Below are 19,472 nucleotides of genomic sequence, written 5' to 3' on the forward strand. Positions count from 1 at the left end.
TCAACTCAAACGCCTAACCGTCGAATAGCGCGCTATCTGGCCGTTGGAGCGGCCAATAGATTTATTCCTCAAATAACGTAGTTATTCGATAGATAAGTCCTATTCGTCTATTGAAAAATTGAATATTTTGTTAACTGAAGAATAAAGTCTATCTAGCTGTTTATCTGGGCATTGAAAAATCGGCCCTAAATACAATAAGCACGTAGGTAGTTGTCAGATCCTCATATCTTCATCGTAATAAATGTTCTCTACAACAAAGTAACCGAAATTCCTGGGGGAGGTACTTCTCCAGATTCTTTTGGGACCAAATGACAATTTTCCTGTAAAACATAAAAAATCCATCAATCGGTTGAAAACCCACGGAAACGAAAACCAAACAACCAGTCTACTTCTTTGTTTTTGAAAACGTCGTTTAACACACTCTTTGTTCCAAGCATATACATTTACTTCACAAATACCTGATCTATAACCACCACCTTCGTAATAAACAATCCAATAAAAACGGCAATCCTGACCAAAGCTGGCTATTTACAAAATGCGCACTCGGAGCGTGATATACCAACCATTTGCGAATGCAACTGCAACCAAATAAAGTAGACGCATATAAAACATCAACTGAAACTCCGTACATACCTTTTATCTCAAAAGGATGAATATTACTTTGTCTTTTCACACTACGTTCTTTCTGTTTGCTTTGACATATCAATTTTTTATTATGTTTCTCCGCATACAATGTAATGTGAAATAGAAAACGTTATAGAACTGATAGCGATCGAAATGAGAAAATTTTACTGAATAGAAATGTGGTAAAAAAATTGTTTTTCATTTTGGAGAGAACTGTCGTTTCTTAATAGAATAACGTAGAGCCATTATTATGCCGTTGTAACATTTAAATTGACACACATGAATCGAAATAAATTATGATTTTTCCCTAAATATGTATACAGAAACAGATGTTGTATTGAAAAGTTACGTATTATTTCGCTTTTAAGTAAATATTATACAAGTAATTTTCCTTATTACTTAAGTTTAATTTACCTTTACCGTGCTGCAAGCAAACGTGCATTCTCTAAGATCCGCTTAAATTCAGAGTTCCATGTAATTTTCGGTACCTACTGCTTTCGCTAGCTATGCGCCTTGTATGAAACTTCTAAGCTCAAACTAACTAACCTTTGTACTTTCTTAAGATTACATAACTTGATTGTTACACATATCCTTCTGGCTGAAATGTCATGGTGGCTAAAGTCTTTACCAACACAGAAATTGTATGCGTACACATTTTTGCCATATTTATTTTTACTATTTTATTTTTATGTAAATCAAAAACAGCAGTGTACAGATAATGAGCAATGTTGGCTCATTTAAGGCATTCAACTTCAACAAAATATGGCTTTCCACACCCACAATTACTGCTTATCGATGAAAGAAAATATGATGAGAACTTTGACAACCTCAGACGCCTGCCTAGTTTATAGATGTCATACTAGACCAGCATGCTGTACTACTTTCAGTTAGTTAAATTAATTATCATAGGAGACCTGACAGCATTGGCCACAAATGATAATTACCTAGATATATTTTTTAGATCATCAATTTGCTTGCCCAATGCAGGCATTTGATACGTCATGTAATAAGGAGAAAAAGGCTTGTTAGAAAACAAAGTCATTGTTAATAACTTCTTAATATTTCCTATAGATAAGTAACATTAATATTTGTATATTTTGGGGATTGCCTTTAAAGAAAATCGATCAGTGAAACGGTTGTATGAATCTGCCCTATACACGGGACTTCGCTTCTTCACTTCACTTTAAAATACCTCTAAGTAAGCTTATCAAAATAACAAGACATTACTCCTTATCACATTAATTATGTCACAATGTCGTATTAACAATGTCGTATACGAATCATCCTTCCTTCCTCCAATGTCGTCCAGATAAGTCCATTGAGGTCAGTACCATATAAGCAGTTATGCTGATAAGGATTATCATTATTTTCCATTAAACATAATATGTGAAGAAATGGAGGAGTCATAGGAAATTTTGGCTTTTTATTGATTGTTATAAAATGCGGGTTTCTTAATTTTCAGGGAACAAATACGTTAGTGTAAAACTACTATGACTTATGAGCCTTAGGTCATAGCACAGATAATACCTACTATACTTGTCATAATTTAATGATTGTCATTATAAAGAAACTTTTAAGGATTGCTTCTCTTAAATTATTTATTTGTTTGTTAAACTATTCAATTACCTATTTGGGTAAAATATTGTTTGAAATCAAAACACACACCATTAAACGTAAACAAAGTACTTTATTGCATTTTTAAAACCTTACAATTTCTATTTTAGTCTTTTATACTAGTTACAAATAAAATCACTTAAACATTAAGTTACATAACATTTTAATCGTCCTTTAACATCGTAGAAACCAAATTGATAATCAATACGATGTCTTAAGTAGATTAAAATAAAGAACAATTTACAATAACTTATTTAATTAAATAAATAATAACAATTTGGTGGCAAGATAGCTTCTAGAGCGAGATAATATCGAAATCATCACAAACTCTTAAAAAAAGGAACTCTTAACAAAAAGTCTTTGAGCACCCACTCGTTCACACGTACTAAAAACTTAAAATACTTATTTTTTCACAAATACACTTAGGGCCGATCTTTCAATGCTTGGTTAAAACTTATCCGTCCAATAAAGTATTACACGATAATATTAAAATGTCACGTAAACTGACAAATACGGGCAATTAGAATACGTTTTTAAAATGGTAGTTTTATACATTATTCGACGAATAAGTTGATTAGATTGAAAAATCAGCCCTTAAACAAGCAACGTTAAATAACTATTTTCTATTCCTAATAAGTGGTCCGCTAATTACAAATAAAAAAATACGCTTTTTAAGGCTATTTCAAAAATCGTAACATAATATTTATTTATTTGCGGATTTAAGTTGTAACAATGCATACCATCTTATTTCTCTGTGCTATGTTGTAACAATATAGTCTACTTGATAAGTTGAAAATGGCGTAAACTAGAGATAAGGCTCTTAAAAATACGTGCGATAGCTCATTTGATTCGGAATGACGTCTAGAAAAATGTATCGGAAATGTTTATTAGCACACAAAAAATTGCAAAAGTTATAGGCAAATTAAGTTTCAAAAAAATAGGTATTTCGTTTATTGTTAATAACTCCGAAATTATTAACATTTCAGAAATTTTGAAAAAAGATTCTTAAAGAGAATCTCCCAACTCCCGGAATTCTATCTCCATTATTTATAATTTTAATTTAACGCTGAAAATAGGCTTCCGCGCGGAATTTTTAGTTAGCGTGCGCGGCTTCAAAACCGAGCACGTCACACTAATTATTTTTTTTAAGGTATTAAATATTAATTTAAAAATTTAAAAAAATTATGGTGTATTCCGAACACTTCAAAGAATTTGCTCCCGTTGGAAATTTTACTTAAAGTTAATTTTTCAACAAATGAGACAAATGTTAACTAACGAAATTTTTTCGAACTTCCGTCCTTATTGCACATTAAAAAAAAATGTTTAAATAATTGTCGGTAAAATTTTTCACTTCGTGGAGCCCTTCATATAAATATACTTAACAAGATCGCGCCATAAAAGTTTAAAAAATTTTAATACTTTGTTTATAATAATTTTTTAAAGTTAAGTAACTTGAACAAAAAACTAGAAATTTCTAGTTTTTTGTTAACTTGAAAAAATTATTATAAACAAAGTATTAACATTTTTTAAACTTTTATGGCGCGATCTTGTTAAGTATATTTATATGAAGGGCTCCACGAAGTGAAAAATTTTACCGACAATTATTTAAACATTTTTTTTAATGTGCAATAAGGACGGAAGTTCGAAAAAAATTCGTTAGTTAACATTTGTCTCATTTGTTGGAAAATTAACTTTAAGTAAAATTTCCAACGGAAGCAAATTTTTTGAAGTGTTCGGAATACACCATAATTTTTTTAAATTTTTAAATTAATATTTAATACCTTAAAAAAAATAATTAGTGTGACGTGCTCGGTTTTGAAGCCGCGCGCGCTAACTAAAAATGCCGCGCGGAGGCCTATTTTAAGCGTTAAATTAAAATTATAAATAATGGAGATAGAATTCCGGGAGTTGGGAGATTTTCGTTGGAAATTTACTCCTCTTTAAGAATCTTTTTTCAAAATTTCTGAAATGTTAATAATTTCGGAGTTATTAACAATAAACGAAATACCTATTTTTTTGAAACTTAATTTGCCTATAACTTTTGCAATTTTTTGTGTGCTAATAAACATTTCCGATACATTTTTCTAGACGTCATTCCGAATCAAATGAGCTATCGCACGTATTTTTAAGAGCCTTATCTCTAGTTTACGCCATTTTCAACTTATCAAGTAGACTAATACTACATAATATTGATGTTTTGCATTAAAACAAAACATGTATTATGTGTCGAATAAAACACACAGCGTTGGTGAAGAAAGCTGTCTATGAATCCTATATATCTCTATGAAAAAGGGTCACCTTACCGAATATCGATGGATCTTTCACCTCACTAGCAAGAGCGCGTCCCTAGTATGTCATCTGTCATCGCCAATTTGACATCACCTTTGAAGCGCTGTCATCTGCCTCTGCCGGCATAGCATCTTCATCAGCAAGCAGTAAACTGCAACGCTGTGTGTTTTATTCGACACATAATACATGTTTTGTTTTAATGCAAAACATCAATATTATGTGTCTTTCTAAAACACACAGCGTTGGTGAAGATGTGTTTGATATCTGCTGGTGAAGAAAGACATACAAACGCTATGTTGAAAATAAATTATCTTGTTAATATTGTAATACCTAAGAGTATTAACAACTTAAATTTCATTCCTTTCAGAATGTTAAATGAACCTCTTGTATTGTAAAATAAAGTTATATTTTAAATTCTAAAAACAATACAAGGGGGTTATGTAGCAACAACAAAAATAGTTTTTCTTTCATGTAAGAACTAACCATATATCCTCTAAATTTTAAATTATTCTCCTCAGATAATCATAAGCCAATACTAATGAACTAAGTCTTAGAACCTAAGAACTGATTCATTATTTCTCTGTATCTTTGAAACAAATCAAAGTTCAAATAATAAGATAAAATAACCTTTTAAAAATTATAACTCAAAGGAAGATCAATGTCATCAAGGATAAACAATGGAGCCTCTAAGGCTAAATACTACAGTAAATAACATCTGTATATAAAATAACTATAATAACCAATGTTAACACAACTGTGCCTTAAGCATTAAGCATGTATGTTACACATTGATCATTACTTGGATCTTAAATTAATTACAATTAATTAAATAATTAATTAAACAGTTTAAGGTTACCTTAAAGTAAACCAGACTCACTGGCACTGGCTAAATTGACTTATTGACAGTAAAACTTTATAAAGGACTGTATGGTCCTTCCATTGCCTCAACAGGTTGGTGCCCTTACCACCTTTTTGAAGCCACTGCTGGACAGAGTTGCTACTGTCTTTAAGATCTAGAAGGACCTTATCTAGCCAGACATAAAGGTTTGTGTTGCAAGCTTAAAGGGTCCGCCCCTTTATAGATAAGAATCAATTATCTACTTTTAAGACTGAAAATCAGTCCTTTGTTACTTGAACCAACCTTTCCACATGGGTCACTGGGCATATTTATGTGTCTGGTTGTCCTTACAACCGACCCCTGATGGATAATATGTTGTTGTATCCATTTTATATCCAAATTCAGGTCAGGTTATAATCTTATTTTGCTGTGATAAAAAACTCTATTTTGAGATCTTCAGAAGTCATGTTCATGTCATGAGCTTCTCGGCCTGACCCCAGTAATAGCATAAGAGCTCCTGAGAGAATAGGGTCAGCTTGCTTATGATAGACCTAGGCTAATTAAAATTAATTAATTTAATTTAATTAGCTAAATAGAATCTCTGTGCACTAGATTACATGCATTCTTTTTTTTTTTTTTTTTTTTTTTTTTTCATTGCATTGCATTATGAAAGTCACCTCCTGCTTGGAGGATCATATGTTGGCACTGTGGAGGGGCACCACTACCTAACTGCTCTTTCTCCTTTGCTCTACACTGGGCTTTTTTCTCCCCCCCCCCTTTTCTGACTGAGCAGTTGGGGGGTAAGGCCATTCACCAATGGTCTGAGTGCTCCTGACTTCCGGGTCAATAACCATATATAACCATAATAGTCAATAACCATAAGCCATATTTAGGCGCTTGACATCGAGTTGCGGAGAAATGCCCGTATATTATTATTATTTATTATATTAACCATAAGCCACCCGTGGGTGCTATGTATCTGCCCGGGTCCCGGGGTGTGAGGTGCGCTAGTACACTTGGAGGATTATCCTTGGAAGTGAATATTCAGCCTAGGCGTCAGCTCTATCAACGACTGCAGATGTCGCAAAATTCGGAGCAGGCTTTGGCAAATATGCCCTGGCACTAAAGCACCTCTTTGGATAGCGGAATGGACCATATCAGGAGCCTCCAAAATATATTTCCTGTTGTACAAGGTAGGAGAAGCCACTCCGGTACAGGTAGATTTCTTGAGAGGCAATCTAAATCAAAAGCCATTTAGGCGTCCTGGAAGCGTGCCAAGAGCTATTCTGAACTTCTCAGCTAGGTACAGTTACTCAGTTGTGAGGGCTAAGAGAGTTAGCAACCTTTGTATGTGGGCGACCAAAGTCTGATTGGTTGCTTGGGCTACAGGATGTGCGCCCCTTTCAATCTACTCAGAAGCATTTTTATTGCATACCTATGGTACACTACATATAAGTCAGAAATTCTAAGGCCAAGTCCCCTGCTTCCCTCTCCATTTCTCTGACAGGTAAGTACTGTTCAGATGTCCTACTCAGCCCGCATCCGCGGTGTCTGTAGTTAGGAAGTGACAAACTTGTTCTTTTACAAAGACTATGACATTTCTGTGTATGTTGTCTTTTCCACAGCTCGTAAGTCTTGTATAGCATGTAGAGGGGAAGCCTTTCTCTCTTGGTCTGCTGTGCGCGAAACTCTAGAGAAATACCTGGAGGCGACAACTGTACAGTCCTCTCAGTGTTAGATGTCTAGAACTGTCTGCAACTCTTATTTAGTGCAAGACATGGTCCTCTTAATGACTACCACAGTATGCTCTATCTTTGAAGCTTTTGGGACTAGCAATAACACAGACATTTCTATACTTTCACACATGAGGCACAAGTATCCAGGTTTACAATGTACATTTTGTAATTGATGTGCCAAACCTGCTTTCCCAAAATCTCTATGGTCTCCGGGACCTGTAAAGTTAATTGGAACAATCCTTGTAGACAAAAAGATAATTGTCTAACTAGAAGGCTGTGGCTCATTCTGTGGCTTTACTAAAATCTCCATGGTCTCCGAGACCTGTGAAGTTAAATTATTAGAATAATCCTGATAGTCTAACTAAATCAGAGGGCTGTGGCCCTTTTTGTGATTGGAGTGCCAATCAAGCTTTACCAATATCTCCATGGTCTTCGCGACCTGTAAAGTTGAATTGGAATAGTCCTGCCCATCAGGCTTTATCAAAACCTCCATGGTCTCCGCGACCTGTGAAATTAAATTGGATTAGTCATGGTAGACCCAAAAGCTAATTGTCCAACTAAACCAGAAGGCAATGGACTTTATGTGGCTGTAGTGCCAATCAAGCTTTTCCAAAATCCTCACAGTCTACAAGACCTGTGAAGTTAATTTTGTAACGGTATCAATAGACCAAACTTAATAGCTTAAATAAAATAGAAAGAGGGCACCTCTAGCTTGTAGGGTCTCCGCGACCATTTGAAATGGCTGCAATATGCAGGCAGAAAATAGGCCAATGATGCCTGATTGTACAAGCCAATCCTGGCCTTGGAAGAATCTCATTACTGTTACCAATGATGTCTAATTTTACAAGCCAATCCTGGCTTTGTAAAAATTTAATTACCATTATAACCTGTGATATGTATCAAAATTACCTGGTTAATACCTAGGTGTTTAGGTGTCTCAGATTGAATATCAACCTGGCGGAGCCATCAGCTCTTATTGCCAGAAGCATATCTGAATGTAAGTATGGCATATATTTTTCTGTGTCTTTCTGGACACTCAGTTCTTTCAGCATAACCATACTAAGCTAATCATGGCTAAGGACGCCTTGTACATATTTTCAGTACATATTTTTGTAGAAGATACAAATAAAAAATACAAAGATTTTGGTTACTTTACTGTTGATATTATAAAAATTTTATCACGCCTGAGTGTTAATTTTAAGGCAAGCTCTTTCACTTAAGTAAGAAAGGAACTAGATAAACATCATTATCATCGGTAACATTATAAGCAAGAATGATGTCATTCAACTGTTCGGGGTACGGTAAATATGGGTCCTTGATGATGATAGTGTATATCATATCTACTTCTCATAATATGCCATGTCTATTTCTTATGATTTTCCACTACTATTCAAATAAGTACCCATAGAACCAAGGCTTATTCTGGTATCAATTGACTATGAAAATAAGCTCTTTATGTTAAGAATTATTTACCATAAGATAAATTAGGTAATCTCAACTTGCAATAATAAGTAGCTCCTACTGAATATTGTGTGAGACTGTTGCTCATATTATACACTCTATATCATATCCTTAGTAATGTAAAATCTATATGTGACATGTATCAATATTGAAATGATATTAAAACAGTTAAGTAATGTAAAATCTATATGTGACATGTATCAATATTGAAATAATATTATAATAGTTAATTAACAATTTCTTCTCTTTAGAATATTGTAATAGATTGGTTTTGTACCTGTCTAAAATCTAAGTAGTAGGTACTCACTTTTGTTGAGGTAGTTACAATTGAATGGTCAAAGTGATTGAGATACCTCACTACCTGCTGCTGGGGCTCGTTAGCCATAGGGGAACACGGTCGATTCCTTATACCTAAGTACCTTCTACCTAGGTAGAATAAGTAATAACGCTATCTCACAAGTCTGATTAAAAGCAATACTTGACATAGTAACCAATGTGTCTGCATGCATTGTATGCATTGTGTTTTATTATTAATTACCTACATCTAAATATTGATGTATTTGTGTCAAATAGGTACTGAAATGTATGCCACGTGTTGCATGGAATTCTATGCACGAGTCCGGACATGTCATGACAAGTCTGATTGTACTTACGGAATTTCTCGTCTCCCGGTCTCTTGGGCAGTAACGAACCATTGCTTTTCTCGTCCTCCGAGGACGACAAAGAGTTCCCGCCACTATTATACATACCAAAGCACCGGTTTTCGAATTTTCTTCCGACAACGTGGTCTTTTGTGTTTCATATTGGAACTAATTACGTTTCTAACAACTAGAAAACCACCAATTACTGCTAAAATTTAACGCTTAATGTGTTTTAACACTTTTTTATCACTTTTACTAGAGATAAATACTAATTATATTCTGCGCGATGTTATTGCGCACGAATTCATAAACGCTATGCCGGCAGAGGCAGATGACAGCGCTTCAAAGGTGATGTCAAATTGGCGATGACAGATGACATACTAGGGACGCGCTCTTGCTAGTGAGGTGAAAGATCCATCGATATTCGGTAAGGTGACCCTTTTTCATAGAGATATATAGGATTCATAGACAGCTTTCTTCACCAACGCTGTGTGTTTTAGAAAGACACATAATATATTATTGGTCCGTGTATGAGTAATCTCTATATTTTATAGAGAATAATTTAAATGAAGCCTTAAACACATGACCAAGGTTACAATCATAATATTTTTACCAAAATTACATTCAAATTTTATTAAAGTATAGACCTGATCTAAGTGTAATGTTATCAAGGAATTCAAACTTTTAAACATAAAACAATACTTAAAATAATATTATTTCTGATTATTCAATCATTTTTTTAACAACACTCAATGTCTATTTTTTTGTTAATTTATACTGTTTTTCATAATACTCGCAACTTCAACAGGAAAATAACTATAATATTAATATATTCTCAAATATAAACATTCTAACTTTTACCAAGTGGTGCTTCTTAATTTACATTTGTTATTTAAATAAAATCTTAAAATGCCAATTCAAGTAAGCCTAGACTATATTATATTCTGGGACATTTCCATAAAATTGTAAAAAAAGCTTTACCACTGTAAAATGACAAACTTTACAAAGTTTTGTCCGTCTAGAATTACCCTAACATACTCCACTGTTTTAACCAAGTTTTAACCAATACGTGAGCGACATTTGACGTTGCCATGGTAACCATGCAATCCGTACCGCATAATTCACCTCCTCACAAAAGACCCAAACTTCTTTCTGTAGTCTTGTTTTAATGCCGGTTACTCTAATTTCAACGTCACATCTGATGTCTGGCATTTGCCGTTGCCATGGTAACCGTTGGAAACCTCCTACGCCGAAGTGACTTCTATGCGGTCTTATTTTTGGTGTTGGTCCACTAAATTCAGTTTTTGCCTAGATAACTTCTAATGTCTGGCATTTAACGTTGCCATGGTAACCATTGCTTCTCGTCCCTCCTATTCCAAAGAGACACAAACTTCCTCTATGTTTTTTTGGCTCTGGTTATTAAATAAGGTTATTATCTACATCACATTTGATATCTGGACAGCAACTTGGGTAGCTCCTACTCAGGTCAACGTCTGTGAGATAACAGTTTGGTACCTCGGGTGGCAATACAGCGCCACACCTGAAAAAAAACATATTCGACTTAATACCTGTATGGTACAGAAAGATTAAAGAGAAATTCTTTGTTTTTTTTTTTTCAAATACAAAGTGATCAATTTAATGTGTATGATGCCTGCAAATTATATTAAAATATTGTATATGTAAATATTGAACCAGTTACAACAAATCAAAATAAGATTTGAAAAGAGAATCAGTAGAGTTTCTTGTCAGCTTTTTCTATTGAGAACCAGTAGTTAGTAACTTTATCTATGTGTTATGAAATTAAATATTAAAGTTTCAGTTAGATTAAAATAAAATACTTACGAGGCATAATGTATCAAGTGTTTGCCGCATTCTATTCTATAACAAACCCCAACAGGGGAAACGTAAGATCCGAAAGGTATGACGTCACCAACTTCTTTCACATAGCAACCTTCTTTGTGGGCTGAAAATAAAGAAAAAAATATTGTTAAAATAAATATGAAAAAATTACGAAGCATTCGCGTTCTTAAATTAAAATACCTATATAATTAAAGGAAGTTAATAAAATATTTAAAAATATTGCTAACCAATTAAATTAATTAATGGATTTTCAATCAATAGTTATATTTAAATAATCCTATATAATAATGCATAATATACTTGAGCGGATTAAAAACGTTATCAAATCGTATGAATATCAATAACTTAATTAGCATATTATTTTTCCATGGACTATTTTTATTTATATTCCTAAAGTGATATTAAAACTATTTCAAAAACAAAGTATCGATTAAAACGTAAAATTGTAATATGGATTTTCTAAATGGGCGATTATTCATAATGTAAATAAATTCGTAGTGACGCCAAAACCAACGACCGGTATTGTTTACATATAAAAAACAACCTTGTTTATATTAAAGCGGAACTGACAATCCTTAGATGCCAAAATAAACAAGTAAACAGCAAAAAGTTCGTCTATCAGTCAAAACCTCAATAGTAACTCGAAGGATGTTTACAAATGAGGACCATGACCTCAGCCAGCTTATTCGTGCTGAGAAATAAGTATGCATGCATAAAGGTACGTTTTTCGGTTTCGTGATGAAAGATACACGCTAACTTCAATGGAAATACGGGGGTTTTGTTTTCATTTGAAAAAATATTTTCCGAGGAAGATTCTGGATGAAAGCTTCAAGTTAAAAATACACATTGTCATCAAAACACGGTGGTAAATCCGCAAACATAACTTTCAGCGTTAATGTACTGTGTATGTTCGTTGTGCGTTCAATACATAACATAACATTGAGTGCTTCTTGACGTTATTAAAAAAATACCATCATAAAAATTCAATTGGGATGTTATTTTTAAAAATAGAAACTTTCTAGAATTAAAATGTGTCTGTTAAATTAGCATCATGTTTATGGAGATAGGATCCTCGACGTAGACAATTAGAAAAAAAAACAAAGATCCGTCACGATAAAGAATTGGCGCCAAACCAAAGACTAGACGTCGCGCATCGTTACGATTTTTACATAATCCGTCCTATTAATATGCAAATGTGTTTTTTATTCGTTTAACAAGACAATCGCGCGGAAAAAAGATCTGGATCGATGTTTTAAATCACGTTGGCGCCGTTCTGTCGCCATTCATTTTACTTTTAACGTGTAATTGACTCGCAAAATGGCGTCTCTGCGTCGCTTGCCATCCTTGTCAATGAGTGATGAATTTTCCGACGATGTAATGATTAATTCATTAATTTTTTCACATCGCTTCGTTAGCTATTAGTGTTTTTAATTCCGTAATATTGTATCGTTTTATTGAATAACAAATTAATTATATTCAGAATGAGCCAAATGTTATTTTTGTAAAAATGTTTAGTTTTTTTTTATAAAGTGCGCGTTTCTTGTTTGTTCGATAAAAATAAAAGTACTGACTGATTAATTAATAATGTCGATAATAAATAATCATTTCTAAAACTCTGGAAATATTACTTATATTATATTTATTGAGACATGGAGGTAGAGCTTACAATATAGAGTACAATAAAAATAAATACAATGTAAACATAAACAATAATCAATCGACCCTGATGACACAAAAATACCAAAGCTGTTGAATTACATTGCCAATATATAATTACAAGCAAGTTTAAATGAGCACTTATTACATTTAACACGATCTCGACGAAGTAACCTTCCTAATAATCATGATGAATACATACTACACACACTTGGCCTTTCAAGTGATTATTGAAATGACAGATAACCCTAAAGTTCATGATCGCATGATCTCAACATCGATCGACAAAGCTGACAATATCTTATTAAATTATTTAGAACAAGGATAAATGAGCATGAAAAGATAATGAAAAAGTTCCAAAATCTAAGAAAATGAGCCCGCTATATAAGTTGTAACGAGTTCGTAAAAAATAAATGGCAGCTATAAATCGAATAGAGTAAAATACCAACATTTTCTTATATGTGTAAGAATTAGCCACATCGGTCAAGCAGTTTTCTATACAAATATTATAAAAAGGAAAGGTTTGTAATTATGTATGTATGGTTTTCACGCATAAACTACTGGACCGATTTCAAAAATTCTTTCACCATTAGAAAGCTGCATCTTCACTGAGCAACATAGGCTATATTGCATTTTCAAAAAAATTAGAGATACTTAGCAAAAATGCAATAATATAACCCAAGGTGCAAAAAATTCCTTAATAAAAATTCTGTCATCGCGTGCGCTGCGGAGTACGAGGATGGTTCTTATGAAAAAAAACCTAAACGAAGCGTAGACGAAGCCGGGGCGGACCGCTAGTAAGATATATAATCCATTCTATAGTACTCGATTCATTTAAATTTATTCATAATCATCCGAAATATGTGGCTTATCACTATTATGTAAACTTTAAGTAACCACAGACGTATTAAAAATTTTAATCATACGTAATATACGAATAAGTACATAACAATTCTTAAAATATTGAACTTATTACTTTAATTATTGAAGCTTATTATTAAATTTATAAAATCCTTTACAATGTCCAAAATATTGTGAATTAAAAAGAAACGAAAACTATGAAAGTACCTTTCATTAAAAATTTCGTTGAATAACAAAGAGGATCATTTTACATATTGAAATATAGATTAAAAGAGGCTTTATATTACGTAAATTCCTACCAAAATGTATAACAGACAACTTTAAATTTCAGCGGGAAAGCGCTTCGTAAAAAGTTTCATATTACTAGCTATTTTCTTGTGTTACACGATACAGGATATAATTAAAGCCTAATTGAGTGTATTACGTATCATGTCACATAGTTTAATCGTTTTATAGAAATACAAATTGTACAAATAAACTTATATCGCAATTAATATTTCAGTTTTATATATTGAAGTGAAGTAGAGTATACTTCACTTCATCACTCATAATAAATATCAATCACTTATAATAAATCAATACAGAGAAATGTAAGAGTATATCCGCGAAATGATCCTAAGTATTCCACAGAAACACAAACAAATACCTACTTAATCAAAAATTTTAATAATAAAGTGTACTAAGAGCTTTACTAACACATTTTTCCTCAAACAGCTCATTATTCAGAAGCAACAGCGAATCATAAGTTTTATCTATCACACAAATGTATGGAATTTATGGAATGTAGTCCTCAAATTGTAGCAAATACAAAATAACGGTATATGCGGATGTTTACATTGAAACATTCGATAAATATCAATATACATAAACGGACCTATAATTTAATGATTCTTCCGTCAGCTGTTCATGAACTATATTTAAATAAAATGATTGACTGTAATGAGATAAGTACTCACCAAGATGTTCAGGTTTCGGCGGTAGCTTGCCCCGCCACGTGGCTCCGCTCGCCACAGCCACTAACAACGCAAGGCACACAATCCTCGACACCATTTTAATTTTTAGCAGATACAGCCGTGTCAAGGCTTCGTCCGTTAAGATATATCAAGAGAGACTGACCATTTGCGTATCTTACACATGTTTTTATGCTCAACCGGCCGGCCACATACTTTCGACTACGACGAACAAAATACAATATACGTCGCCGATAAAATATCAAAGGCGATATGCAAAACATATTGTTTATTAATCCGTTTACGCGGATAATACTTTAATGAACTTTGTTGTTAAATTACTCGAGATTTTCTTATTGAGGTTGAAGTAATTAATTCTGCGTACGCGAGCGATTATCGCAGTCAAGTATGATGTTGTATTAAATTTCAATTTTCGTATGTTTTATTTAATTAAAAATCTGTTCATCTTTTTTTTTAATTACTTTAATAGGTGTTTTATAGCTTATTCACCTCACGTGGATCTTTTTATAACCTGAATAATTAATTCTATAACGATATAATTTCGAAGCTATAAAGCATAATGTATTCCACTTCATTGTTCATATTCAAATTTGAAGGAAGTCATTTAATTTTTATCCTTCCATATTTGCGAACCTTGAATATTAAATTTATTGGGCTTTAAATCTATAATATAAAATATTATATACTATCTAATATATTGTTAGTTGTTACTACGCGAAATAAATTGATAAAACACTAACGTTTGAAATGGTAAAACTAGTTCATAAGACGTAGTTTTGAAGAAAGCGTCGCACAGTGTGTAAACGGCCTTATGAAGGTCACGACGCTGTAAGGAATTTGAGGGAAATACGGGTGATTCATCATTCCGATGTAAACAAACGTCATTTTTATTATTACCAGTTCTTAGATCCGTTTACGTCCTTAGAAACTGTCTGATTAACCACGTAACGTTTGGTCAGGAAGTTATTCTGAAATAATTACGTAAATGTATTGGAGTCGTCATTTGCTTTGGACTTTACTTTGGTCTACTCACTTTTGAGTTATTTTTTTTTATTTTTTTTTTTTATTTCATTTATTTCAGATAAAGTATCCATATAATTGTTAGTAATTGGCCTTAAAAACTATGTTAGTATTACAATTCTATCTAATATTAAAAACAATCTTACATCACAACCTGCTTGAGACATGGATTTTGACCCAATGTCTCAAGACATTGGTATCCCATCTGTCCACGAATACATAATTATGACTCCCCTCATCGTGGTAATTCGTCGTCACATTAAATATAAATAATACGCATAAAACCCTTAATATTAATAATAGCTTATTTTAATATTATATCGCCACATAATTCTTAAAATTATACGTGACTAATGACCTATTAGAAATTTTAATTTGTAAGAATAGCTCGTTAGGAAATAAATGTGCCCAGCGAATTAATTTTAAAACTATGCAAAATAGTTAACTGCTATGGAGAACATGGTAATTTCTCTAATTGCCGTCAATATAATCGATTAGCAACGATGCAAAACTTAATTATAGTCCTCTTACATTTTAACTTCAAAAATAAAATCTTAAATAAAGATAGATTGGAACTTTCGAGAGCATAATATTATACCTTGTACCCATCTATATATTTTGACGGCCTCCTTGGTACAGTGGTTGACGCGTGAGCGTAAAACCGAGGGGTCCTGGTATCTCCGGTGGAGACAGACAAACACAGAAAGCTGGTCACCTACATGTCTTTAAAGAAATTCGATCAGTGAAACATGAATAATGCATCTGCCCCTTACCCCACTAGGGGACATGGGACTTCACTATTACACTTTACATCTATATATTTTAAATCTAATTATTTATTGCTACACAGAAGATCACCAAGTGTTTTATTTTCATCAGGTAAATATACTAGCTGAAACACAGCTTAGTCTGTTCTCAAAAGGATTTTTCTTCTTGTTTCAGTTTTCCAACATATTTCATGAGCCGTCTAATCCTGTGTCGCAGGCAGCGATGTGCATCCAAAATAATAAATTATTATAAATGAATAATTAATATACAATATACGTATTAAAAATTTAATGAATGGAACTACCGCTATAATATAGAGATGCTGAAATAGTAGTAGAGTCGATGAATTACTTTAAAGTTCTGGCAATAGAAAATATAAAACAAACACTTGCAAGTTTCTTGTAAGTATAAGATTTATTGTTAAATTTACAATCACATAGGAAATACCTATTTGTTGACAAGTATGAAAAATGTATGCATTTTGCATATATGGTTTTATAATAAAAAGAAAGTTGTTATATTAAGCTGACATCGTAAATTATAGAACTGTCTTTGTCTGAATTATTAATGTCTTCGATTTGTTATATAATAGAGTAGGCGTTGAATCTTTAAGTAAGTAATCTTTGAGTTAGTTTAGTGATATTAAAATTGGAAATATTAAATATTTATAATTGCCTACGCATTTTATTAACATGACAACTAAATAGAAACCCTGCTAATTTGAACTAGAGTGCTATCACTGTTAAGACCAATTTGACAGTCAATTGACGAAGTGGGTAGTGACCCTGTCTGACCCTCGGTGTGTGGGTTCGATTCCTGGTGAATAACTTTTGATAAATATTGAATTATTATGACTTACTAAACCTTGTTACTAATTGATAAATAAATGTTTTATTTACTTTGCTCGAGAAATATATATGTAATCCATGTGATGTGGCTAAAACGTTAAAGGTAAAATGTATGTTTAACTAGCTGCGCTCCGCGGTTTCACCCGCGTGGCTCCGCTCCTGTTGGTCTTAGCGTGATGATATAATATAGCCTTATAGCCTTCTTCGATGAATGGGCTATCTAACACCGTAAGAATTTTTCAAATCGGACCAGTAGTTCCTGAGATTAGCGCTTTCAAACAAACAAACTCTTCAGCTTTATAATATTAGTTTAAGTTGATAATTTTAGCTTTATCTTGAACTAGATTTCCACCCGCGGCTTCGCCCGCGTTTTCAAAGGAAAACCCGTATAGTTCCCGTTCCCGTGGGATTTCCGGGATAAAACCTATCCTATGTGTTAATCCAAGTTACCCTCTAAATGTGTGCTAAATTTCATTGTAACCGGTTCAGTAGAATTTGCGTGAAAGAGTAACAAACACACACACACACACACACATCCTCACAAACTTTCGCATTTATAATATTAGTAGGATGTGGAAATATAACTGAATTATGACTTGCATGAAGTATACCAGTTAGCCGAACCTATTAATGTGAATAAAAGTTATACACGACTGCAAGATTTAATTAATTTTAGGTAAAATTTCCTAATTAGCAGGAATGTTCGCTTGAATTTCATTAATTTCTTTCAAAAAACAACTAATACATAATAAAAATTTGCCAGTTGTTAAACTAATTACAATATACTTCCTTTTTCTCTACCTACCATCGTAATTTCAGTAAGCTTGTTACCTTTTGCCCAGGTTGCCTGGAAGAGATCACTTCTAAGTGATAAAGCCGCCTAATAAACTATACTTTTCTTGTTTTGTTTGGTATAAATTAGCAATAAATTTCCCATGTATAGTTTTATTAAAGAGTAATGAATAAATAAATATAATATACTTCTATTAGCTAGTAGAATCCTAGAGCCTACTTTAAATAATATTAAGAGATATAATATTATGTAGATAGATGATGTTAGAGTATATATGTAGAGTTTCGTTATTCCTCATTGATTCCCAGTGTTATTAAGTTTCACAAAAATAATTGTATTGTATATCCCAATAAAATGCATCAGCATCAAGATTTTTGGAATGTACGAGATGCAAATGAGCCTGCGTGGGGTTTGCTTTTTTATTTTGAATTTGACGCCGTTTCAAAAGATCCGGTTATTGTAATTGTACAAGTACATCCTTGTTGAGTGTATTGAACCAGTGAAATGTAGTTCCTATTGAAGAACCTACTGATGGTGACGCTGCATTTTTTTCTATAGAAACAAAGATACCAGAAAAATTAGAAGATGTTGAAGTCTTAAGAATTTTTTTTTATGGTGAATGTATTTCTTTAATCTTTATCGATAGGAGGTCCATAGGTTCATTAATTTAAAAATAACTAATTAAACATCTGTATCAATGTATAATTATTGTTTGTTCTTACGATTTGAAAGAATGTAATTTACAATAAGAAAATAAAATGTTATCTAACTTTGTCTCATTAGCATGAGTTATTTGTTTATATGTTTATTAAATAATAATACGCAGTATCACAAGTATTTGAGGAATTTTCCTCAAGTGGCGCCTAAGGTATAAGCAAAAAACTAAGAGCTATACAATAATAATCTTATTTTCGTTTGGGTCACGACCTCACCGCTCGTTTTGTGGTATTCTACATATTTTCAACTTTCGTTTTTGCGCCGTTCATCAGCAGGGTATTTCCCAGATTATCTTAATTCTAATACATCGAATAATAAAATATTTGAATCAATAAATCTTATCGTTGCTTTTATGATAGAGTAATATAGGTAGGTATTTTGTAAAAGGCTGTTGAAGTAAATTTTATTTCTATCTTTAACTTTCTTCTGTGAATGAAGAAAAGTCCCTTTTTTTCATACTATTATCCAACAGTTTTTGTATTCATATAATCTCTAACAGAAAATTTGAGAGTGTCTCATGAATTATCCTCGTATTTTTATGATTTTTCGCCTTTTAAGTAATCCTACTATTCTAGTTCATAAAATTTCGTCTCATCGTCCTTGAGTTGCACGTTTGTTACTAAGGTAACCATTTATGTAATAAATTTATACATAAAAAATAATGATCAATTAATTTATCTTATTTTTTGCAAAAGTAGTATAATAGATAACAGAAAATCCATACTAATATTATAAATGCGAAAGTAACTCTGTCTGTCTGTTACTCAATCACGCC

The 19,472-nt window shown here is 32.6% G+C and overlaps 1 protein-coding gene across 1 annotated transcript; it reads right to left on the reverse strand.

The window, feature by feature from the left end:
• Positions 1–2,297: 2,297 nt before the first annotated feature.
• LOC149486938 (uncharacterized) lies at positions 2,298–14,690 on the reverse strand. The gene is made up of 4 exons (XM_089697179.1): positions 14,537–14,690; positions 11,046–11,166; positions 9,712–10,743; positions 2,298–3,015 (listed from the first exon to the last, which is right to left on the reverse strand). Exons 1-3 carry the CDS (start codon positions 14,628–14,630, stop codon positions 10,623–10,625), a joined length of 336 nt encoding a protein of 111 aa, XP_089553305.1. The 5' UTR covers positions 14,631–14,690; the 3' UTR covers positions 2,298–3,015; positions 9,712–10,622.
• Positions 14,691–19,472: the final 4,782 nt, after the last annotated feature.

This window comes from Colias philodice, chromosome 7 (assembly GCF_061535455.1).
Source record: "Colias philodice isolate Cphi_HAF_F1 chromosome 7, ilColPhil1 Martin Lab GWU primary, whole genome shotgun sequence".
NCBI classification, from domain to species: domain Eukaryota; kingdom Metazoa; phylum Arthropoda; class Insecta; order Lepidoptera; family Pieridae; genus Colias; species Colias philodice.

Bases quoted from the DNA above. Each gene is read 5' to 3' on its own strand.
- LOC149486938 (XM_089697179.1), bottom strand. From the start codon at position 14,630: ATGGTGTCGAGGATTGTGTGCCTTGCGTTGTTAGTGGCTGTGGCGAGC. The intron at 11,167-14,536 runs GTGAGTACTTAT...CTTTATTTTCAG, and splicing joins GCCGAAACCTGAACATCTTG to CCCACAAAGAAGGTTGCTAT. The intron at 10,744-11,045 runs GTAAGTATTTTA...GTTTTTTTTCAG, and splicing joins CACTTGATACATTATGCCTC to GTGTGGCGCTGTATTGCCAC.